The sequence below is a fragment of the Rhinatrema bivittatum genome, chromosome 10 (assembly GCF_901001135.1).
Source record: "Rhinatrema bivittatum chromosome 10, aRhiBiv1.1, whole genome shotgun sequence".
NCBI classification, from domain to species: domain Eukaryota; kingdom Metazoa; phylum Chordata; class Amphibia; order Gymnophiona; family Rhinatrematidae; genus Rhinatrema; species Rhinatrema bivittatum.
In genome coordinates this window covers 86,448,500-86,473,181 of record NC_042624.1, presented here as the reverse complement: position 1 = coordinate 86,473,181, position 24,682 = coordinate 86,448,500, and the positions used below count along the sequence as shown (strand labels likewise).

The 24,682-nt window shown below is 45.0% G+C and overlaps 1 protein-coding gene across 1 annotated transcript in view; it reads right to left on the bottom strand.

The window, feature by feature from the left end:
• Positions 1-1,750: 1,750 nt before the first annotated feature.
• The window catches only part of LOC115099808 (atrial natriuretic peptide receptor 1-like), a 73,271-nt gene continuing 50,339 nt past the window's right edge, over positions 1,751-24,682 (bottom strand). The window contains exons 13-19 of the mRNA XM_029617657.1: positions 24,517-24,610; positions 13,237-13,324; positions 12,314-12,453; positions 9,630-9,782; positions 9,312-9,410; positions 6,095-6,186; positions 1,751-1,967 (exon numbers count right to left, since the gene is read on the bottom strand). Coding sequence (XP_029473517.1) covers positions 1,896-1,967; positions 6,095-6,186; positions 9,312-9,410; positions 9,630-9,782; positions 12,314-12,453; positions 13,237-13,324; positions 24,517-24,610 — 738 coding nt within the window. The 3' untranslated portion in view covers positions 1,751-1,895. The remainder of the gene's footprint in view (positions 1,968-6,094; positions 6,187-9,311; positions 9,411-9,629; positions 9,783-12,313; positions 12,454-13,236; positions 13,325-24,516; positions 24,611-24,682) is intronic.

Sequence of the window (24,682 nt, the reverse complement as noted above, 5' to 3'; positions counted from 1 at the left end):
GTCACCAGAACTTGACTTTATCCACATCTGACAAAAACTCCTATAGCAATACCAAATATTGCAGAGGCTTATCAAAGCTGATACCAGTTTACCCACCATTTTTTAAGATATTTTCTCATGTTATGTATAAGTCCTTTTGAAAATGTATTTATGCTCAGGTATAACGTGTTATATGAGTATTAGTTGTAATGTTATTGGTGACTGTAATAAAGAAAATACTAAAATGTATTTGTGTTCAGATAAGTTAAATGTTTCTGGTTTTCAGAGGTGGCTTGGGAAGAGTTAGGTGTGTGTGTGTGTGTGTGTGTGTGTGCATATGCCAGTAGCCAATGTAAGCTTCCAGTTATAGTCATTCAGATTAAAAGAAGCTGTATTAGGGCTGGCCTGGCTGCTCAGCAGCAGCAGTGCTGTGCACTGCCATGTGGGGGACCCTTTTGATTCCAGGGTCTGGTCTTCTACTCTCTGGGTCAACCAAGAATGCAGCGTTCACAGCCCCTGGGAGGAGGGAATCAGAGTCATTACACAGTAGCAGCACCTAGTGGCCAGATTTGGGGCCCGTTTTTACAAGGTTCCAGAAGGAGCAGGGTCCCTGACGCAGCAATGATTGCACCCAATGAGTCGGGAGGGGGTATAAAATAGGGCAAAAAATACCCAGGTACTTACAAAGGGGCCGATGCAATAAAATTTGCAGAAAGCGAGCGCTGACTTTTCAGCGCCCGCTTTCTTAGCGTACGCATGGCGCCCGCAAGGGGGGGGCGCCATTCAATAAATTAGGAGGTCGCGCTAGGAAGGAGGCGCTAGGGTCGCTACTGCGACCTTAGCGCCTCCTTGCTAACGTGACCCTGCGGTTACCGGCGGTCTGCTGGTAATGAACAGCGATGCTGATAAACTCGGCGTCGGTTTTCATAACTGCAATCAGCCAGTTATGAAAAGCAGATATGCTCGGTCTGCCAACTTTACTGCAGCTGGCAGACCGAGCATATCTGCGTCGGTCTTCAAAGCGGCCGGCAGATTTTTTTTTTTAATTAAAAAAAAATTTTTTTTTTTACTTTAAAAAAAAGTACAGAAAAGCAGTTTTTTCTGCTTTTCTGTACTTTTTTTCAGTGCGCTCAGCTATTAACGCCTGCTACAGGCATTAATACCTGAGCGATAAATGTGCGTCCAACAGCGGGTTAAACAGTGCGCTCTGCCCCAAATGAAGGTGCATAGTGCCAGAAGCAGCTCTGCTTCCAATGAGCTGGCAGCACAAAGTAGCAGGAGCAAGCTACAGGCATTCTTCCCCTCCCCCGAAGAAAAAGAATTCTAGAAATTCCTTAAAGATGAGCTTTATGATAAAAGAGAGTTTTACAGATTCCTAGTATTTTGTGAGCTGCACGTTTCTAAAACATTGATTCCATGCTATCTGCAGGGGGTAGTAGTGTAAAATATTTAATACAAGATGATGATAGTTTGACGGAGGCTTGCACATGCACCATGGTACGGTGTATTTCTAGCTGGTGTGCTTGTAATGTCTGCTTGATTGGGCATGTCCAGGCAGATGACTTTTCAATCAGAAGCACTGGGGGGTGCATTCAGCCCTCCAAAGAATGAACAGGAAATGCCCACTTAGAGGAGCCTTATTAAAGCTTTTATTAAAAAAAAAAAAATGAAGAAAATGTTTTTGTTTTTTTTCAAGTGCTCCTGAATATGGGCTGCAATCAGGTTGCTATAGAGATGGAACCAGTTGGCGTTTGAATCATTAATGCCTTCCACAGCACCTAATCTAAATCAGGGATTGTTGTGCCAGTATTTCACTTCTGGTTTTTTTTTTTTTAGTCTAAATTGAGTTGGGTAAAGTAATGAGAATTTAAGAGCGCCTCCAGAAAAATGATATTTGTAGTTGCAGTGATACACATTTAGAGATGGCTTTTCCTGCTTGTTCCATTTGCTTTTCCTTGAAGCCACCAAGTTGTCATTTCCCCTTTACCCTAAAAAAAAAAAAAAAAAAAGATAAATACACTTTCATCAAATTACAGCCATGATGGCCTCAGTTCTGCAGAAGTCCTAAGCATTCTAAATGTGGCATGATTGGAGAATCCTATGCTCTCTCTGCAGGGCTTCACTCCTGCCATGCAGTAGGAGGGGACCAACACAGACATTCTGTATATGCCCACAACTTCACCCACTTACCGCAGCCAAACATCGGGTATAGCTGACCTAGTGCTTTCAACTACCTTAAAAGAGCCCATATCCCACCACAGTATGCAGCCTGACAGTCCTTTGTATGAAATATCTTCTATTAAGTGCTTGAATCTAACTCTTACTGTTATTGGGGGGTATCGCAAAGAGATTCTTCCTATCAATCTATAATATAAACTCCAGTACAGCATCATCCGAGCCATCTGGGAATGTCAGATGTAGCACGTAAGCTCTATATGTGTCTCTTCACCCTGACAGCAGCTGGTCCTCCTGTTGTTCCAAAGTGTTCTCAGCTGTGATTTAATTTAAGATTTTGCCTGGTAGTAAACCCCTTGGGATGGTGTTTGTGTCAGCCTACTCAATTCCAGCCTAAGCTGCAGCAAGCACTCATGCCTAGGAAGAGCAAGGCAAAAAAAAAAAAAAAAATCCATCCACTTCCCTGGAGGACAGACCTTGGAAATAGGAAGGGAGAAAAAGGCAAATTGAACACCCATGACCCCAAACTGCATCACATACAGGAAACAAATAGGATTGTACATTTCCCTGACTGTCAGATGCAAAGACAAATTAATCACCAATAATTCATTTAAATGGAGATGCTGCATATGGATAGACCAGACTGTCAGGGGTCTGTTTGTTACATTTTCTCATCCTGCAGCCTCCATGTGCACTTTGAAATTAACAGACTGGCCTGAATACAAGGTTTTCTTACAGGTCTGAAAACAAGCATCTCTAACCTTTTTTTTTTTATCACATTGTACATAATAAAGTTAAGAAGCTGACACGGTTCTATAATACAAGTAACCAGCGATATGAACTTCCTAAAAAGATTAACATTCTGAAGAAATACTACATAGAATTTATATATTGCACAATCCTGGATGACAATAATGAGTTTTGCTAATTCCTGTCATGGAAGATCTAGCCACCCCTTTTCTTGTGGCATATCAAAACAATTTATCCATTAAGGTGTCCACAGCAACTGTAATATGAATAGGCATGCAAGAAGCTTTCAGTAGGGAGGGAGAGCGCCCACCTACGTCTTGATCTCGCTTTTCACAGACTATAATGTTTTTAATCTGTCATGACTGAGACAAGTTGTGCAAGTCTACAGCTCATCTTATAAACAATCTCCATCCGTGCTTTATATGCCTGTTAAAATAGCCATATTCATCAGAAGCACCAGTTCGACACACATCAGGGTTGCCAGAGTACAACCTTAATTCTTAAGCCCAGAGGCACTGGTTCCAGTGGAACATGCTATCTGCCTGCTAAACACCATTGAAATCACAGAGTTTCTGCCTTAAGACGAGTGTGCTCCTGGTTCAGCCGAGGGCAGCCCTGGCAGTAAACAGCCGTACCCTCCATTCTCCCCGATGGAAGTTGACCCTTGCTGATAATGTTAGTTGGGTTACGCTTGGTATATTTAAGTCACCCCTGACCTCAGCAACAGCTCTCCCAGGCTGATTGACAGCAAGCCAGCTGCACAGATCATGAAAACACAGCACCCTCAAGATCCCTCATGACAAATGCAAAACTGTTTTTATTTTTTTATCACGTATTTCGAAGTAGACATTCCAAGGCAATAAAATGAAAATGGTAACATATTGCTGGGTCGTGGTTAGAAATGGAAACAAAATGGGTATTTTCCCAGCTTCATCCTCTCGTAATTTCTTTCTTGTCACAACAGAATTGTTTAGATGTTGGAAAAAGGTGGTGCCACCATTCCCCATATCTTTCACAGACGATTAACAATGAAGATTTTCCTTGGAACCGTAATTCTAATAACATACTTTATCATAAATTAAGTTTGAAAAGATTATTATAGGTGCACACCAACTGTAGTCTATCAAAAGGAACAGACTGTTACAGAGCACATTGCTGTAGGAAACAGACATTTCACGTTCAAGTACTTCTTACATAGGGTCCTATTTACTAAGGGGCAGATTTTTAAAAAATACGCGAGCGCGTACTTTTGTACCCGCACCAGGCGCGAACAAAAGTACACTGGATTTTATAAGATACATGCGTAGCCGCGCGTATCTTATAAAATCCGGGGTCGGCGCACGCAGGGTGCACATTTGTGCACCCTGCGTGCGCCGAGCCCAGCGCGAGCTGCATGTTCCCTCCGAGGCCGCTCCGATTTCAGAGCGGTCTCGGTGGGAACTTTTCTTCGCCCCCCCCCCACCTTCCCCTCCCTTCCCCTCCCTAACCCACCCCCCCCCCCCGGCCCTGTCTAACCCCCCCCCTTACCTTTGTCGGCAAAGTTACGCCTGCTTTCAGCAGGCGTAACTTTGCACGCGTCACCGGCAGCCCTGCTCCATCCTCCGGTCCCGGGGGCTGGTCCGGAGGCCTCGACCACGCCCCCGGCCCCCCCCCCCCGAAATGCCGGGGCCCGCCCCCGAAACGCTCCAGACACGCCCCCTCCCTCCCCTTTTCGAAAGCCCCGGGACTTACGCGCGTCCCGGGGCTTTACGCGCACCGGCGGCCTATGCAAAACAGGCGCGCCGGCGCACGAGGGCCCTGCGCGTGTAAATCCGGAAGGATTTACGTGCGCGGGCCTTTTAAAATCCGCCCCTAAGCTTTTTTCCCATAGACACAAAATGGGAGAGAACCTTAGTAAATGGGCCTCTAAATGTCGAGCAGTTGAAGCCTTGTGGAAGTTCTTATTGTGCATTGTTATCATTATCTATCATGGGTTAGTAAATGGGCCTCTAAATGTCTAGCAGTTGAAGCTTTGTGGAAGTTCTTATTGTGCATCGTTATCAATATCTATCATGGGTTAGTAAATGGGCCTCTAAATGTCTAGCAGTTGAAGCCTTGTGGAAGTTCTTATTGTGCATCGTTATCATTATCTATCATGGGTTAGTAAATGGGCCTCTAAATGTCCAGCAGTTGGAAACCTTTGTGAAAGTTATTATTGTTCATCATTATCATTATCTATTATGAGTTAGGCTACCATGCCTGCTCTGGCCTCATTATAGATCACTGTTTGTCCATCTTTTCCTAGATCTTCCTAGATATCTTTTTGCCTGCTAAAATCAATTGCAAATTTGTTTTTAACAGGCTATCATTTAACAGATAAAAGATGTTCAAGGCTCAGATGTCTATGAATCATAGCCATGCCGGTTTAAAGCACGTTTAGTTTTAAGTAAAAAATAGAGTGAGCGCCACAGATTCCAGTCACACACAGTGAAGTTACTTGCTGCTCAGAGGTTACTTCTAATTTGCCTCTAAAAATATTTTTTTCCTTTATGCAACACTGGTTTTCTCTCATTTTCATCATTATCTTTTTTTACGTCTGAACACAGTCTCTCTGAGCACGGCTCCCTCATTTTAACAGTCTCACCCTCACTCATAAATCTTATCTGATACAAATCAGTGGTGTCTCAACCATGAATTTCAGAATTTGGAATTGATTATATGTCTTTATAAATTCATCTGTCAGATGGAAAAATATTTTAATTTTGCTATTACAACTTGATGGCAATAAAGCGGGCACGTTGATTATTAACTTTTTATTTTCCTGTCAGCTCTACTGGTGCAGTTTGAACAAGTGTCTCACAGTACCAGTCAGGTCTCTTTTACTTGGGATATTGTCAGCTCCAGTTACAACATTATGCCAGACCTGACTGGTTCATTTTGGACTGGTGCAGCTATTCCAGTTGACCTACAACCCATTCAACACCCTGGCCTTTGTGGCAAGGAGAAACAGTGCCCTCATCATTACTAGCCTGCATCTGCAGATCCATATGTTTTTCCTCCATAGACCTGTCACGGTTTTCCTGTAATACCTGCGATACTTGCAGCTTCATGCAGGAGTTTTAGTGTGAGAAGAATCTTTTACCAGCACACCTTATGGACGAGGACTTTTCATTCAGTAGCTTGCATTGCTGTGGAAAACTTAACTTTGTACCTTTACATTCAGAGTTCCTCGGCATGTGAGGACGTAACCGCCGATTTCCTGCAGTAGTTCAGCGGAGCTGGAACTGCACTGGATTTTTAAGGCTGATGCAAAAAAAAGAAAAGAGAGTGGAAGCTTGAAATTATATTCCTGTCTAAATATAAACTGTCAGGGCAATTCTCAGCAAGCCAGCGAGCGGCAAGATACACAGATCGGTGGCAACCCATGAGTCACTCCCGGATTTTCTGAGATGGATTCCTCCCTCCCCCCCCCCCCCCCCCACACACACACATATACACCCCTTTCTGAAACTGTTATTGGGGAGCCCGACGTTTGACCTGCCACCCCTGACAAAGAGACCTTGGTACTCCCATAACTTCTAGCAAATTGTCAAAGGGGAAACTCCCCGGGTAGTTTCTCTTTGTAAATTCACTAGATCTGATGTGGGTTCAAAAAGAACTCCTGTATTTTTGCATCTGCTGTATCTGCGGCTGGAATCCGTGCTGGGGAAACCCTTGCACATATTTGAAAGTTCAAAATACGTGCGTATTCTCTTCCACCCCATTCCCAACCTCACCACATCTCCAGAGACGACCATTTACTTCAGCAGCTAAGTTTAGGCCCCCTAATAAGACTAGACACCCTCTGGGGCCAGATTTTCAAAAGGGCCAATCTACTACTACTTTTCACTTCTGTAGTGCTACTCAGTGTACATAGCACTGTACAAATACACATAAGAGACAGTTCCTTCTCAGCAGAGTTTAAAGTATAAGCAAGACAAACAAAACATCAAGCACATTGTGAATTTTATTTATTAAGAAAATTGTTAAAACCAATAAGGCTGTGAATGGAAAAACTGGGTTAAGATTTATAAGCAGCCTAAAAAAAAGGTGGGTCTTTAGACTGGTTTTGAATAGGGCCAGGGAGGGAGCATGATGCACCAACTGGACTGGAAGTCTATTCCAAGCCGCCTAACTTCCCCAGCTGTTTTGTTACAGATGCTGCATTGTTTTAATTTGGCTATTTATTGTGCATAGATCAATATTATTGGGCTGTTTATGGTGCCTAGAGGGCTCCATTATTTTACTGCATAAGCAGTATTTTATTTTATTCGTCTTTGATGTTTTTAATTATGATTGTATTGGCTTTGTATTTCTTAATTATTGTTAGCTGCCTTGGGTAGCATTTTACTGGAAAAGCAGCATATCAAAATATAAATAAAATAAATGAAACAGGGTGAAAATCTACTTTTCTTCCAGAGACGCTGATTTGTTTTGCTTTCATAAAGAACAGGTAGGAATGCAGGGCCAGTCAAGCCCAATCTCCCTTTGATCCAAAGTCCCCTTTTCCCCTTCTGCTTCTGTTTCAGGAAGACAAACGCCATATTCCCCATTAATGCTGCTGCATTAGTTAGCAGGATAAGAACCAGGCTTGTCACTTCTTCTGCTCTTTTGACCTACTACACCTAGGTGTACCATTTAGTCAAGGTTTAATGCAAAGGTAATGTTTTAGGCACAGAATGAAACGTGCATAGTTAATTAAAACAAACATGCTTAATGTTTGTTAATTAAAACAAACATGCTCACCGGCCAAGGCAGGTGAGCGAGGGCTGGGGGAAAGTTTGCCGCCTACCCTTACCCCTGCCTCTAACGCAGGAGTAAGGGTAGGCGGTAAGTTAGCAGGTTAAACGCGCGGCAAAACTGCAGGTTTAAAAAGCGATAATCGGGTTGCGCGTTACTGTATGGGAGGGAATAGCTAATCCGATCGTTTACATCTCATATACATGCCGCGGGCGGAAGGGGTTTCCCGTTGATTTAAAGAGGCGATAAGGATGGGTTAAAAGGGTTAGTGAATCGCGGGTTGGACTAACGCAGCCAAATTGTGAGTAGAAAGTGGGTTAGAAGCAGGGTAACCGCGGCCGCACTTTACTGTATTGACCTGTTAGTTTCCTTACACACATCAAAGCAGAATGTGTTAAAGTAGCAATTAACATCACAGTATATTTCAATAGTGAACATTACATAACAAAGTCCTGCTGTGTTCATTTTGGGGGCTATTTTCAAAATAGCCTACTTGGGGGCGAAGTCTGTGGCCTTCCTACACATTTTCGGAGAGAAGCACGCACATTATATCGCTTTGAAAGTCACTGCAGGCACTTGCTCCCGCTTTTCTTGCAGCAAGCACCATGCGGAGATTTGAAAACAAAATCTGCGCGCATTATTTTCCTCCCGCACTCTGAACACCCCCCCCCCCCCCCCCCCCAAAACTGCCTCCCTCTAATGTGGCTGAAACTGCCCATATGCGAGAACTCATATCCAGCTGAAGGGTACATTTCAGGCAGCCCTTTTACCTGGGGAAATGGATTTTGAAAACTGCTCTGCTAATCTTCACAGCAGAGTGACCGGACAGGCGGGGACTCCCAGGAATCCCTTGCTCATTATTTATTTGAGCAGAAGCAGAGATGGTCTGGCCAGAGCTGGCAAGACCTGCTTGATAAGGAGTTGGCACTCATCGCTGGTCATGCACGATTGCTGCTGCTACTCACAGGTCACCCTCTTGCTTCTCTCCATTTCAGCTCTTACCCGGGTTTTCTGGGGGATCTAATTACACTGTGTAATTACACTGCTGCTCTGAACACATTAGCAAGAGGTAAGGTTAGTAACGTGGTGCTCACAAACAAGTAACACCATTGCTTGTACTGGCAGGGAACCTCTTTTATAGGAGTGGCAAACCACAATAACGACCTCTTTCTTTTTTGGAACCAGCAACAATGCAAACTAATTCATTTCAAACCTGAAAAAGGGGGATGGCACTGAAGAAAAACAGCATTACGCCATGTCTGAAATGTAATAGCTTCTGGCAGCCCAGCTGATCCACACACTCCTGACCTCACAATTCCCAGGAGCTGGCCTGCTTTTTTAGTAAGGGGATAATTTTCAAATAGCCCAGATAGTTGCAGACCATGTGGGTGCTCTGAATGCGTGTACTTTGCATCTGTTATTTGTGTGGGCGAGAGACTCAGGGAGGGGAGGGCACCTCCATCATTTTTCTCTTTCCTAAGTCCCTTTCCTCAGTAATGCGCCTGTAACCTGGATAAATGCAGAGGCACTCTAGAACTTGGGCGTACTTTTTAGGGACATTGGAGGAGACCTGCTTTCGTACAGGGCACTTTGAACGGGTAAATGCCTCGGGAAACAGGATGATTTTGTTTTGGTCCTGTAGTGTATACCTTCGCTTGTAGACTCCATTCTGGAAGCGGTATTCACGGTGTCTCCAAACAAACAGTAACGAGGCATTTTGGTTCCAACCACGCCGGCAACCACAGGACCTTTCAGCAAAGACACCAAGGTTACTAGAGGGCTAAAGGGAAGTCAAGCAAACATTAATGCAGTACACAAAGACTGTAAAAGAGCCTTTACTGAGACTATCTAAATCTGCACAAATGATATCCAGACTGTAGGAAGCCAAAATAGGCCTAGCACGACTGTAGGAAAATCATTAGTGCAAAACATATGACCAATTAACCCCTGGGGTGACTGTGCGTTACCTGAATGAACGCCGGCTCGAATCTTCAGCTGAGTGTCTGCCAAATGTGGAATCTTAAAGGAGTCGCAAACGGCTACTAAATTCAGAGCCATGCTGGCAATCTCTGCTACGTGATTTATTCCATTTTCTTTGGGCACTCCAGAGACAACCATATCTAGAATAAAGAGGAAACAATATCATAGGAACAGAGTAAATGTCAGCAGAAGAGGAGCCAAGCGATCCACCCAGTCTGCCCAGCATTCTCTTTTTATTATTATTATTTATTTCATTTTATTTTCTTCTTAGCATAATCAACTCTGTGTGGTTATCCCAGTCAACACAAATTTTCCTTTTCATTGAGCCACTAGGGATCCTCCGTGATTATCCCATACCCTTTTGAATTGCATTACTGTCTTTGTCCTCACTACCTCTTCTGAGGGGGCATTCTCTGCATGCACTACCCTTACCATAAAGAAATACTTCCCAATGTTGGTCCTAACTTGACTTCCCGGGAGCTTTGTGGAATGAGCCCTTGTTCTACAGTTTTCTTTCCATCATAAAAGGTTTGATTCCTGTGCATTAATATCTTTCAAGCATTTAAAGGTCTGTACCATCTCACCCCTGTCTCTCCTGTATACATATTTAGGTCCTTCAGTTTCACGTCTTTTGGAGCAGACTCCACACCATTTTGGTTGTTTTTCTCTGGACTGCTTCCATCCTGTCTCTATTCTTTTTTTTTTTATTATTATTTAATTTATATTCCACATTTCGGGTATTTCCCTACCCAGTCTGAGATGCAGCCTCCAGAACAGTACACAGCCCTCCAGATGAGGCCTTACCAAGGACTTTTACCTTTTTCCTGCTGATTATGCCTCTCTCTATGCAGCTCAGCATCCCTCTGGCTTTCTACTTTTCAGAAACAATTAACATTTTGGCACTACAGTGGTTAATCATTAATTGCTATATGAATACCTGCTTCCTGCTTCTTCTTCTTTTTTTTACATTTAAATTTATATAACATCTAATCGAGGCCAAAGGAATGCCCTAAATGACAGAACACATGTTCAAAACTATAATAACACCTGTACGTTCCTGTAGAACAGCAATTGACTGGCAAATAATACAACCCTTTTGCCTCTTGTGAAATTGTAAATAGTTCAACCCTGTTGACATATCAATGCTATTATTTATTTTATTCTACCTGCTCTTATTCTCAGCTCTACCGGTTCAATGTATCTCTCTTACGGGCCGATACAGTAAGGGGCGGTAGAAAGAGGTGTGTTAGTGCCCGGCGCACCCGTGTTTGCCGCACGCACAGTTCGGATGACCTACCACTCGATACTGTATTTAAATGGCATGCAAATGCACGCCGCGTCCAACGCGCGTCCATGAAGCGCCGCCAGCGTCCTTGTGATCTTCGCGGCCTGGAGGCCACATTCCCGGGTTGGAATAGCAGCTGGAGCCCCCGGGGTCTCCTGCAGCGGCTGGAGCCGCTGCCGTCATCAGGCCTGTTCCTCAGGCCCAGCCCTGCGTCCCTGGCATCTGACATCGGTGCAGGCCACTGTCCGCGGTCCTGCACAGCATTCCTGCATCTTCCTTAGGCGCCGGCGCACGCCTTTCTGCTGGATTTAAAGGGCCAGGCACAGGAAGTGTGCTGGCCCCATCTAGGGAGTGGACTTCCTGCCCAGACCTATAAAAGGGCTGCTCCATCATTCAGTCTTGGGCTTGCATCGGAGTTGCTTCACTCTGGAGGCTCCTGCCTGCCAGAGCTCCGTCAGGTCTTCTTTGTCTTCTCCATGGAGTTCTTGTCATCTCATCTTGTTATACCATATCTTCGTGCCTGAGGTCCTCGTCCAGGTGTCCTGGTGTCTTGTCTTTGTCCTCTACTTCCTGATGTCCCAGGTTCCTTGATGTTCTGCCCTTTGCTGTTTCGTCAACGCTCCTGAGCCTTTTGGTCCTGTAGGCCGGTAGTCCCTCGGATGACGTCTTTCCCGAGTGGGGACTAGCCTGCAGGTGGACTGGTGTCCTGTTCTCCTGAGCCGTCATGTCCTGCCAGCCATTGGTGGAGCTTCGGACGACATCGGCTTCGTCGTTGGAGTTCTGCTTCGACTGGATCCTTCCCTGTGCTTGTCCCGCTCCCAGCGTGGTCCGTGACCAGTCTCCTTGGGCTGTGTAGGGCGCGCAGTGGGACAGGGTGGTCCGCGACTCAGTCCCGCAGGTGGGCTGAGTAGGGTGCCCTGAGAGACAGTGCCAATGTCCTTCCGCCCAGCTTCTCATCTTCTCTGGACTTCGTCAGTTACTTGTCTCATCCTGGATACCGTTGCATCACTCTTGGTGTCAAGTCTTCGTCCGCGATGCCGTTGCATCGATCCTGCTGTCATGTCTTCGTCCGCGATGCCTTTGCATCGATTCTGCTGTTATGTCTTCGTGTCAAGGCCCGTCTGCCCTCGACCTCAGGCCAGGCCTGCTGCTCCATGCTGTCCCATGCAGCAGGTCCGAAAGGGCTCGGAATGGTCTGTTGTTGGCCATGGGAGCTTGCTGGCCTGGCAGAGGGTAAGACCATCAGCCATGGTGGAACACGCCGTCAACCCTCGGTTCGGTCCTGGATCCATCTGGGGTCGAGCTGAGGCCCAAGGGCACACTAAAACAACCCCTCACATAACAATAAGTACCAGTGATGCTTCATTAACACACTGGAATACTTACATGCATCTCCTATGGTTTCCACTTTGTAAACATCATGATTGTCAATGATGTTATCAAATTTTGTGTAGAGTTTGTTAAGAAACGTAACCACCTGTTGAGGCGTGCTTGCACCAGAAAGCATTGTGAAACCCACAATGTCACTGAAATATATAAAGCAAAAAAAATATATATTCATACTGTATGAAGTAACATTTCATGATCTTACTTAGTACATAGATTGCAAATGTAATCAAAAGGACCTCTCTAGAGTGTGCACTGTGTAGACAGTTTTCACGATAAAAATTGCCATTGGTATAAAGAACCCATGGATATTTGCACCTGCTTCTTCTGTGGGTATTTTTTCCATGAAGAATAACACACATAGATCTGAAGATGTAATCTGCATGAGTTATTTCCCATCCCTGACATAACCACGTCTCTAGGAACATCTCCTCCTAATACAAACTAACAGAATGTGAGTTGTGGAACCTCTCATGTGCTTTTAGGTGGGTTAGGGGGTGCAATTTTCAGACAGCTATTTTATTTGCGAAAATGGCTTTCTAAAATTGATCTTCCCATGGCTTGGTTCTGAATATAAACAACATGAGCAATCGTGACTTTATCCATCACCCATGTGCACCATTCTACGCAATGCAGAACTCTAGCACTCATAGTTTGGGAGCAAGCTGGATACTTCACAAGTCAAGAGACCACTGGCAGGATCAACATGAGCACTATCCAGAAATGTTGTCGAGCATGAGCTTATTCTAGTGTCGGTCCCATTAATGATATCCCAATCTGAAAAGGATCCACTATAAAGCAATGTAACATTCAAAAAAGTTGAAAACTAAGCACATACACAAAAATGCACAATACCTGTAGATAAAAAGCTTGTAGGAGTACATACTAGTAACGTATTTGGAAGAGACATGCAGATAACCTACCTGAAATAGACTGTAGCACTGGAATAGTTCTGGGCTTCAGCAGTGTAGCCTTGACGAAGGTCATCAGCTACTGGTTTTGGCAGCATACCTGGCAATGTGTCCACATTGGTACATTCAGAAGCTTGCAGTAATAGTGCAGGTGTGCATCCTTGCCTGTTAGGATTCCTTTAAATACATGGAGCAGTTACCTGCTGTAAACAGTGAACCTGCATCATGCCACTTCAAACCAAGAGCACAGCAGGAGGGGAAACAGGAACAAATCTGTTTATTACTGTCATGCTGCATAAGAAAATGGGTCAAATGGGCATGAAGGGTTTTAAATGACATAATTTTCTGTACCTTATATTACTGGACAAGTTTTGTCATAGAAAAACAAAATCAAGACCAGCCCGATGGCTGAGTGATAGTGTTGCATATGGCCCTGCAGAGGGACTTAGGTTCATGTCATTTCATGTATTCATTTTTTTCACATTCCCTTGAAAATGTCCAGAACAGGGTCCAAAATGAACAATGAAACAACACACAACCATAAGCCACATACACCCTTATCACCCATAATAAGTGCTAACAAACCCTGCCCAACAAGACCCCTACTTGCCTCTCTTACCGGGTCATTCATCAAAATGTGTTATGGCGTTAACGCACCGATTATGCGTGCGTTAACACCATAATGCATGCGATAAGAATTGTAACAGATGGCACAAATGCAAATTTTTGGGAGGGGTGGGATTGGAGAAGGGGTTGGATGGGATTTAGTTAAATGAGGGGTGATATCATAATGTATGCTATCACATGGTTTTAATGCTGGAAATAACTATACCTTTTTTCCTCATGTTAGGCTATTTGATATGCCTGAAATGGCCATAACACAATTTGAGATACATTTTTGGAATTGCATTTTGGCCATTTCTGTGTGGGGAGAGGGAGAGGGAGTGAGTAAGAGAATAGGTCTCACTATGTGCACCTATTTATATTTCTATAGGGGGGCCATCTAATAAGTCGAGGTGAGGTGTTGGTGGTAGTTTAGGATTTAGGGGTCAGTTTTACAAGTAGAGTGAGATTTTCGTACTGCACAGTACACCTTGGTGAAGATTTGACGTCATTTGGAGCGAGAAAAGTCTCACAAAGATGAAATTTTGTACTATGTTATCTCACCCTAGCTTGATGATGCCCTGTTATAGAGTCCATCAAGCTAGGGTGAGAGAACATAGTAAAACGTTCATCTTTTTGAGACTTTCCTTACTCCAAATGACGTCAAATCTTCACCAAGGTGTACAGTGCTGTTCGTACATCTCACTCTACATGCGAAACTGGCCCCTAAACCCTAAACCACCACCTCCTCACCTCACCTCAACCTATCAGGTGGCCCTCCTATAGAGATATAAATACTTCACTACTATGAGGGTCTTGTAGATAGTCAGTCTCTCTCTCTCCCTCTCTCCAATTTACTTCTAAAAGACTAAAGATCACTTATGTGTTAAAGATAAAAAGACAACATGAGCCCCTGAATGAGTTTTAACACCCTGGTTAGGACCTTAACTTCAATTCTTGCCTTCACTGGCAACCAGTGAAGACTGATCAAAGTTGGGGTAAAATGCTCACAACTTTCAAATAATAATCTACTTGTGATGTTCTAAATTAGGTCACTGTATCCCTTTTAGAGAGAACCCTAAATACAGAGTGTTACAATAATCCAATCTAGTACTAATTGTAGCATAAATCACATGAACAAACTCGGCCTGCAAGAAATATGGACAAGTTTGGTGCAGTTGGTGTAAGTAATAGAAACGTGATCTCACTGCCAAAGAAATGTGCACATCCAAAGATAACCCGGCATCCAAAATAATACCATGGCTATGAAATTTGTCCTTAGCTTTCATAACAATGCCCTGTAACATAATCGCCGGCCGTGGGCCCAAACGTTCTCCCCTGTGGACCTGCAAGGCTTTGCATTTATCTGGGTTCAGTCTTACCCATTGTCCACATAACCAGTCCAAGATTTGCTGCAGACCCAGGTTGAGATGTCCCAGGGCCTCCTGATGATCGCCCACAAATGAGACGAAAAACTGTGTAACATCAGCAAAGATGTGAAATGGAATTCCCGGCTGCAGCAATCAATATTGCCAGTGGCTCTAGATGCACATCAAATAGAACTGGGGACAAAACTGACCCCCTGAGGTATCCCACAAGGTAGATCATGTTACCCGGATGAATGATTTGGCTAGCAAACATACTGTTTCCTATCCAACAGAAAGGAGGCAAACCACTTAAGTACATTGTCGTCCTGCAGGCCTCTGTGCTGCAAGCTCTGCAGTTGTAACTCAAAGTCCACGGTGTCAAAAAGCCGAGCTTAAATGAAGCGATGGCACTGCCGCCTCAAAATGCCGATCCAGAGGCAGGCGAAGCTCCTTCACCACAGCCACCCGAAAGGACTCAATACCAAAAAGCCTCTGAAACTCAACTGGTGAGCATCAGGGGACCTCAGTGTCATCTGCAAACTCCTGCCATTTGGAGCAACACGGGTTTTTTTCGATCATCTGATTCAGATAGGGAAGGTTTGATACCAGTTTATGACTAGTCAGATTTTCCCTGGGGAGATCATATTTTTTTTTAACATCAGCCTAACAAGGGACTAGGAAATCAACCCCACCAGGAGGGAAGAATTTATAATGAAAGAAAGTGAACTTAAAAGTTAGCTTTGTTATGACAAGGGTCATCACATGAGGGGGTAGGATGAAGTGACAATAAAATCTTAACCAGTTTCTCCAATCCAATCTCTGTAAAGCATGACAGCTGTGGTCAGGGCTGCTGCAAGGACAATAGGCAGTCTGGGTAAACCTTCAATCTCACGCCTCGCCTTTCTACGCCTGCCTATCGGGGGCAGTTCTGGCACAGCATCCACCTCTCTTTCTCCTCTCACCCTCTGCCACGTCCTGCATCTCCCTCCCTTTGGCCCCTGTCCTGCATCTTCTCCCCCAGCATCCTCCTCTTTCTCCCCTTGACTCCCCGCTCAGCGCAGCAGCATCACCCTAAACTCTTTGCCCCCTTTTTGTAATGCCCAGCATCCTCTCCCTCCACCTGACCAGAATCCTCTCTCTCTCTCGCTCTTCACCCACCCAGCACTCTCTTTCAGGGCCGGTGCAAGGGTAGTAGGCGACCTAGAGGAATCTTCTGCCTTGCACCAGCCCCCTCGGTCCAGGCCTCGGCTCCCGCCCCAGCTTCATGCTCTTACACACACTTAGCTTCCTTGTCTCATTCCCACGCACGCTCTTACACAGGCTCCCTCCCTCTCTCTCACTAACACCATTGGTCTCTTGTACACACACAATCAGAGGCACCGCTTGTGGCCCGCCGAGACTCTGCTTCTCTTGACAGTGAGAGGGATGGGCTCTGCTCGCGGCCCCATATGTTTGCTCTTTGCCGCCCCCTAATGACTGGCGCCCAAGGCGACCGCCTAGTTCGCCTATTGGGACGCGCCGGCCCTGCCCTCTTTCCACAACTGGCCCACTGCCCCAACTTTCTCTCTGTCTCCAGCCCTTAACAGTACTTGAGTTCTCTCTGGAGTCGGGACGTTAACTGCTGCTCTCAGCCGAGTAGGCTCTAACTCTGTTTGATTCCGGTAGTTTGCTGATCATAGTCTCTGAAAGATCCTCTAAACATTAAAAAAATAAATAAATGAATTTGTAACCTAATCCAGATTTTGGGTTTTGTGAACAACTGGCAATATTCCATCAACACAACCTACTTACCATCACCAAATAAATAAGCCAGTGATCATCAGACCAGGAAAATGGCCTACTCTCAAGATCTGAAACTCCCCCCCGGTTCTGAGAATGAGATATTGCACTAAAGAGCATGCAGATAGCAAATCAATAGCCTCATGTGTTAGAAAATCATGGATTTGTGACAGGATTAAACACAGCATCTGTAAGCGCATTAAAATCTCCAAATAAAACAGTTTTAAGATCAGTAAACATTCTAGCAGCACTAATCCCCCCCTAATTCCTGGCATGGAAAGTAACACAATCCCAAGGTCACGCATCTCCTCTTCTGGGGCCAAAAACAACCCATTTAGTCAAGACTTATTGGGGTGCAAAATGACCAACATAAAGAAGCTCAGTTTTATCTGGGTTTAACCATAGTTTATCAATCAAAACCCAGATCCAGACTGCCAACAAACCTGCATTCATTTTATCTACAGCGGCCTGATTCACTGCTTCCACTGAAAAAGAAAAGCCGTGTGTCACCAGCAAAGAGATGAAAATTGCAGCCCAACCTCTTAATGACAGGGACTTGAGATATAACTTAAAGCACTGTCACGTTTGTAAAATAGGTGCAATAAATGCAGTCCCCTCAAGCCTCCACGTTCTCCTAAAAGGGAATAGATGTGCACGTAATCATTTGATGGATGACAATGCTTGTATCTCCATGGCGACACTGGCCAGGTGCGTCACACCTTCTGCCCTTCCTGCTGTCCCTTGTTGAAATGAGTGAAAAGTACTGATTAATAATTCTCCGCACCACCTCTAACTACTTCTGCGGCTCGTTCCTGGTTGAAATGAAACAAACAGGTCACCAGATGGATGACCTCCGTTTCCTTGCTGCTGGCAGATTTTTTTTTTTTCTGTAAGACACAAAAGGGAAAACACAACCCCCCCCCCCCCCCCCCCCAGCTGTGTGGTTCCTGTGGCATGAGTGGAAAACCAAAAAAAAGGTAACTTGAACTTCGTGCAGTTTTTCTGCTAACACAAGAAAAAACTGTGTAAAAATGGACACAAAATAAAAAGACATATTGGATAACCTTTTCCAATACTATGTTATTTTTTTTTCTATTTTTTAAATTTTTTAAAATAAAAAACAAAATGTAAGAAATACACTTCCACATTAGGAAGGCCAGAGATGCCACTGGCCTTACAGATGGTTCTGGAGCAGGCTGGTTTTCAGGCTTTTGTTTAAGACTCTAGGCAGAGCCTGTAACAAGCTCGCCCCCTAGTGGACACAGGCATTTTCATCCTCTCAAGCCTGAGATTCTCAATGACTTGCCAATTGCACCCCACAAAGCAGAGAGAGTGGGGCTGAATGGATGACACTGATGCAAATTACAACCCCTAAATCTGTATCAGACAGCACAGACAGAAGTCAGCAGGGTGCAGAGAAGGGGACTAACGGGAAAGAGCTCGTAAGTTTGACTGCCGTTTGTCCTGCCAGGCTCACTTTTAGGTCTTACTGCATGAAGACAGCGCAGATTTATTACTAGGCGCATAAGGGGTCAATAAAGGAATAATTCTAATCATTAATACATCCAGGAAAGGAAGTATTCTGCTCATTAACTGGCTATATAGCTGAAACACAGGGGAGCTAGAAAACTGATGTCACGGATTTTCAGAGAAATCAAAATATAACAGAGGACCGGTAAATGACGACAGATAAAACCCAAAACGGCCCATCGAGTCTGCCCAGGAGTGACCCGCCCACTCTGGATACATGCACACGTGAATTCCCAAATGGAGACCGAATCCCACTCCAAAACCCCCATGTGTCTTTGAGGGTTGTAACTGCCTCTCTGTGCAGGTTACCCTACTACTTCATTACCACACTCTTGCTGCTAGAGGTCTTCTGTGTTTATCCCAAACATTTTATGTATCTTTTAAATTGTAAATTGTTTAGCACCTTGGCAGTAGGCGATTAATAAATTTTGAATAAAGATAAAGATAAAAAAAGATAAATGTTTGAATGCCAAATAACCAGGCTCCTATATATGATGAATATTCATGGTAGAAATCCTGAATACCTGATCTGTCTGCACTTCAAGGACTGAAGCTGAGAAGCCCAGATCTAGATCAGTGTTTGCACAGAAGGTCCTGGAGGCACAGCTAATCAGTATGGTTTTCATGGTAGCCACAATGAATATGCATGAGATATAGTTATACATATTGAAGGCCCAGTGTATACAGATCTATCTCATCTATATTTACTATGGATATCCTGAACACCAGACCAGGTAGGTGTGGCAGCAGGACGGGCTTGGGACCCACTGATACATTTGCTAAAATATTGCTTTGTTTATCTTCAGTGCACACAATTTTGAAAACTGCTTTTTCCCTAAAACCCCTCTATGACATCAGACCATTACATCCCATTCTGGAGATCTCCCACTTTTTACCTAGGGCTGTGGGCAAGCAAGTCGAGATCTGAAAGGATTCATGGATCTAGCTAGGTGAAGGTTCATGTCCTAAAACTGAAGATTTATTGCTTTGCATATTGTTTCATTTTTTCAGTGGTGGACAGGTTAATTCTTCTTGAATTAAAATCCCCAGATAACTGACAGCTCTCTCCACCAATGGCAGGAGGGAATTCTATATTGCAGTTATGATTTGACAACATACAAAAAGCTTGAGCTATTGTTGCTTATAACCATTTGGGTTTTTTGGGTTTTTTTTGGGGGGGGGAAGAGAAATAGGGACAACTCTCCTGGGACCCATATTTTGGGGTCTCATATCACATGGTAGCCACATCTCCAGCGCTATAATTTCAGTATTGTGGTTGATATGCAACTTTCCTAGGTCATAAGAATATAAGAAGTGCCATGTTGGATCAGACCAAGATCCATCACGTCTGGCATCCTGTCTCTGACAGTGGCTAATCCAGGCTCTAGATTTAATTCCTCTTACTCACTCCCAGGGATAGCAAGAGCCATCTTTAACCTACCTGGCTAATAATGTGTTATGGGCTTTTCCCTTCAGGAACTTGTCCAAACTTCTTTTAAATTCCGCTGTGCTAGTCACCTTGATCACATCCTCTGGCAACAGATTCCATAGGTCGACTGTGCGTTGAATGAAAAAAAGTACTTTCTAGGATTTGTTTATAATCTGCTGGTTGTTTTAGTATTTTTTGAAAGGGTAAATAACTGCCCTTTATTTACTCATTCCATCCCACTCAGGTCAGCCCTGTTGTTTTAACAATTTGCAGTTTAAAGGTCTGCAAAGCAAATAAGTCATCTACAACATACTGTAGGTGCTCTCGAAAGCTCATAACAATTTTTTGTATCAATACTTATGGTAGTCCAGTAAAAAGTAGCAAAATAAAAAGGAAATTCCTTATAAAAATACTACATAAAAAAGAAAGATAGACGACAGCATAAAAAAAAAAAAAGGAAATTAAAGAGTAAAGATCAGCCTTATTGTATGTCCCTCTGGAGGATATGTAGAACCCAGTTCTAAACTATCTCCTGACTCTCCCTGTGACTTGCCCCCACACATTCCTACCTTAAATACTGTCACTCGGCTCTCCTTGTGACTTACCCCCCAAAACTTCCTCCCTATAACATTGTCGCCCCGCTCTCCCCGGGACTTACCCCTAACATTAAACACTGTGATCCCACTCCCCCTTATCATTTACCCCCACTGCTTCCCACCTAAAACGCTGTCACCTCGCTCCCCTTATGACTCCCCCCTCCCCCACATCTTCCTGTTATCCAGCTTATTCCTGCCAGGGCTGGTGCTTCTCTTAGGTAAACTAGGCGGGTGCCTAGAAGGCCAAAATTTGGGGGAACGGTCCAATCACACCAGTGCAAGGCACAGAGAGGGGTCCGTGCCAGAACCAATGCTGCCAAAGAAGGGCGCGCGGTACTGGCACTGCTGCCAAGAGGCAAGATGGGGAGGTCGGTGCCAAACATACCCGTCCTGAAATTTGCTTGGGTAACCAAGAAGCCAATATTCAAATGACCTAGGCACCTAACATAAGGAGTTAGGCACCACAATCTCCCTAAATGAGCGCCTAGGTTTAGGCTCATAAAGATCAGGAGGAAAGTAAATTACGGACTTAACTCTGATTTCCCGCTCTAGGCCACTAACTTAGGTCCCTAAATGTGAGTGAAGGAATAGCTGGCCTAATTCAGATGTCTATTTTTCCAGATGTCTATTTTTAGCCAAACCTAGGACTCTAAGTTACATGCCGAAAACAAATGCCAAACTTTATCTGCTCATTTTTAAAAAAAATATACATAGTAACTAAAGCAGAAAAAGACCCAATGTTCTATCCAGTAGGTAGTAACTGCCGCTCCGTGCAGGTTACCCCCAAGCCTTATGTTAAGGGTAGTAATATTTACAATAAAAAACAAGCAACTGTCCCCCCAACACACAAATGCCCACTCAAATATATACACACAAATGCTCCCCGCCACTCACTCACTCTCTCTCCACACTCCAAATTCAGCAGCAGTAACCTCCTCCTCAGGGCCGCTGCAGCCTATGGGACTACTCCTTCTCTCAGCCATGCCATGCCATCTCCTGTCCTGCTGTGGGCTGATGGGACTCCCCATTCTTCCTGCCGACCCCACCCCTGCAGGCCAATTGGAAGGGCAGGAAGAAGGAAAGAGGCATCTGATTGGCCTCGGGGGGCAGAAAAAGGGAGGAGGTATCTATCTGATTTGTCAGAGCAAGTCAATCAGACGCCTTCCGGTCTGCGGAGGCCGCACAGACTGTTTCACTAGCAGCAGCAGCAGCAGCTGAGCACCCAGAGTTTTTAGGTGTGGTCCAGAGATCCGGCAATCCCATTAGAATTCCGGAGTTTCAGAATCAAATCCGGAGAGTTCCTAGATTATGGGTACCACTGGACTTACAAAACTACGGTAAATGGCCCTGCCACTTTGTAAATTTTGCATAGCTTTCCCGGTGGTTAAATAGCACTGGGAAAAATACCATGACAGTTAATGGCACCCAAAGAACACACCATAGTGGGACCTCCATAAATGAAAGGGGCTGTTCAGCCCTGAGTCAACCCCATAAAAGTTAAGAAAACACCCCAGGGGTCTACATAGATCCTTCTGTCCCACCCTTAGTCCCCTACCCTCACCGCTTGTAGAGGTGGCTATATGAAAAATAAAAAGTAAAAATTAATTTGTAAGTTCTGTTGTGGCACCGCCCCCAAACCCCAACCCCTACCCCTGAGGCCAGACATCCACACTCTCTTGATCCCCCCAAGACTTACAATTCTAGAGATGGTGGTCTTGTGAGGGCCCGGAGCCCCCCATGGATCCAGGGCTGGTGGCAGCCAGTTTTCAAAATGGCACCATATCTCTCTGCACTGGAGAGTAACACCTTCATTAACATGGGATTTGAATGGAGGCACACTAAATTGTGAGAATATTTTTACTCCAGGTTGTGTGTACATTTTTTGTGCATAAAACTGCTTGTGTACATCAGGAGTGCAGTTATACACACAACAGCCTAGCACGCTTTATTACATCAGGGCCTCTGTGACAGAAGCAGCTCCTTCCTGTCTCTTTTCTGGTTTCCATGCCAGCAGCCGCAGCAACATGAACTCAACTTCTCCTAGCTGAGAATAACCTCTACATGCTGCATCAGGGGCGGTTCTATAATGAGGCAGGGTGAGGCGGCCGCTTCAGGTGGCAGAATTTTGAGGGGGCAAAAAATGCCCCTCAGATAGCCTCACCCTGCCTGCCCCTGCTATGGCTGCCGACCCAGGCCGGTGGCAGCAGAAAAGAGGAGGGTCGCTGCCACAGGCCCCCGCCAGAAGCCAGGCCGGCGGCAGGGAGGAGGGACAGGGGGTGGGGCAAGTGGGGGCGGAGTGAGAGGGGGCAGGGCGAGGGGGCACCATCTCGTCCCTCGCCTCAGGCGGCAGGTTGCCTTGAACCATTTCCACTAGCTGTGCTCCCTCCCTCCTGCACTGCAGCCTAGCTCTATGCTACAGCAACTGTTTGAGCACAGGGTGGCTGAGCAAGCTGCACCAGAGGGTTTGGTTACAGTGAGGTTGCTATTAGACAAAGGACCATTGTTCTACAGATACCCCCCCACCAGCTATATACTGAGCAACTGAGCTGGTCCCACCTGAGGATCTGCTCACAGTGGGGTTTCTGTCCGACACAGCAGCTCTTTCCTTCCCTCTATGCTCACCAGATGTACACACACACAGAGGTCCATATTCAGCAGTGGAGTGAGATTTACCCAAGGAAGTCTGTCATTGATATACGCACTTAAAGTTGCTAGGTTGGCCCAGCATTTCTTTCAACCAGACTTACCTGGGTAAGTTTAACTGGGTAACGTGCAACATCAGCACTACCCAGCTAAACTGATGCCCTGCCCCATTTTAACTGGGTAAAAAGCTATATGGGTAAAATTTAGCTGGTGAGAGGGGAGAAAATGTTCAATTAAAAGTTTTTATCCGGGTAACGTCCAAGATCTAATGCTCCTTCTTTTAATAGGGACAGGTAATTCGATGGTGCAATTACACCATCATCACTCACTGCACCGGCTGCCAATGCGCCAGTGGAACCGTGCTTGTACCCGACTGGCAGATCACGTCGTCTACAACGCCGCCATGGCACGGATTTTCAGACCTTGCAAGCCGGCAGTGCTGATCGTACGTATCACACGCGCAGCAGAGCGGGGCCAGGAACGTTGAACGTGCTGACGTTGTAACCAGTCAGGGAGCAGGGTTGGGATTTCTTTGTGTGCCGCTGCGTAATACACGATCCTGGGGCTGCCACTCTCTGGGTTCCAGCGTTGAACTGCAAGTAGGAAGAGGCCCTGGGACGTGAGTTTTAAAGCTCCTCTCTGCCACTCGCTTTGTGATCACTTTGTCTCCCTGCGCCTCAGTTTACTCAACTGTGATGGGGGCTGTGATAATAATAATACTATTTGTTCTTTCTCCATTTTAGAAGCTTAGGTATAAATAAAGTGCTAGAGGAATGCCTCAGCTACCCTGCCCAGAGGTGAGTATATGTATGTGTGTATGTGTATGTGGGAACTTCTCCCTTCCCCCCTTATAAGGAAAGGTGGGAGAGACTGCTAGCGCACAGACGTAGGAGGCAGGGGGGCGCAGCTCCCAGGGCTGGATTCAGGGCATGATTCTCTTGTGCCAGCGCCTAGAGAAGCCCCTGGGCTGCAGATTAACCAGTTAATTGCTTGTGCATTTTGGTTGACTGCGCTCTGTTTCCCAGTCTCATAATCCCTTTTGAGGCTGAGAGAAAAGCAGCCACCTGCCAGCCTCCCACTCAGGAAGCAGGGAATTAAAAGAGCACAGTGCATAAAAACCTGCAAAGAGGCCAAATGTTTCTGAAGCACTGTAAACACTGTAAAGCAGAGGAAAGATGAAATAGATATGTAAAGTATTATTATTATTATTATTATGGATAGCAGCTTCTTGTATTTGTTCAGAGGAAATCTCTTCCCAAGGCTTGACATATTCAGCACATCATCGCATCCTTTCATAGTCAGGAAGTCAACAACTGGTTATAAGTAAAAGTGTAAATGAACTTACTGTACAATAATCGATCTGTCTTTTGTTTTTCTTGCAGGAGATCCTGAGTTCTTTCAGCCACTATAGCTTCCAGGTGTTTGCTGTATTTTTCCATCTGTTTTTGAAAAAGATTTTCTTGTGTTACCTTTAAGCTCTGATACAAATAAACTCCATCTGAAACCCGATC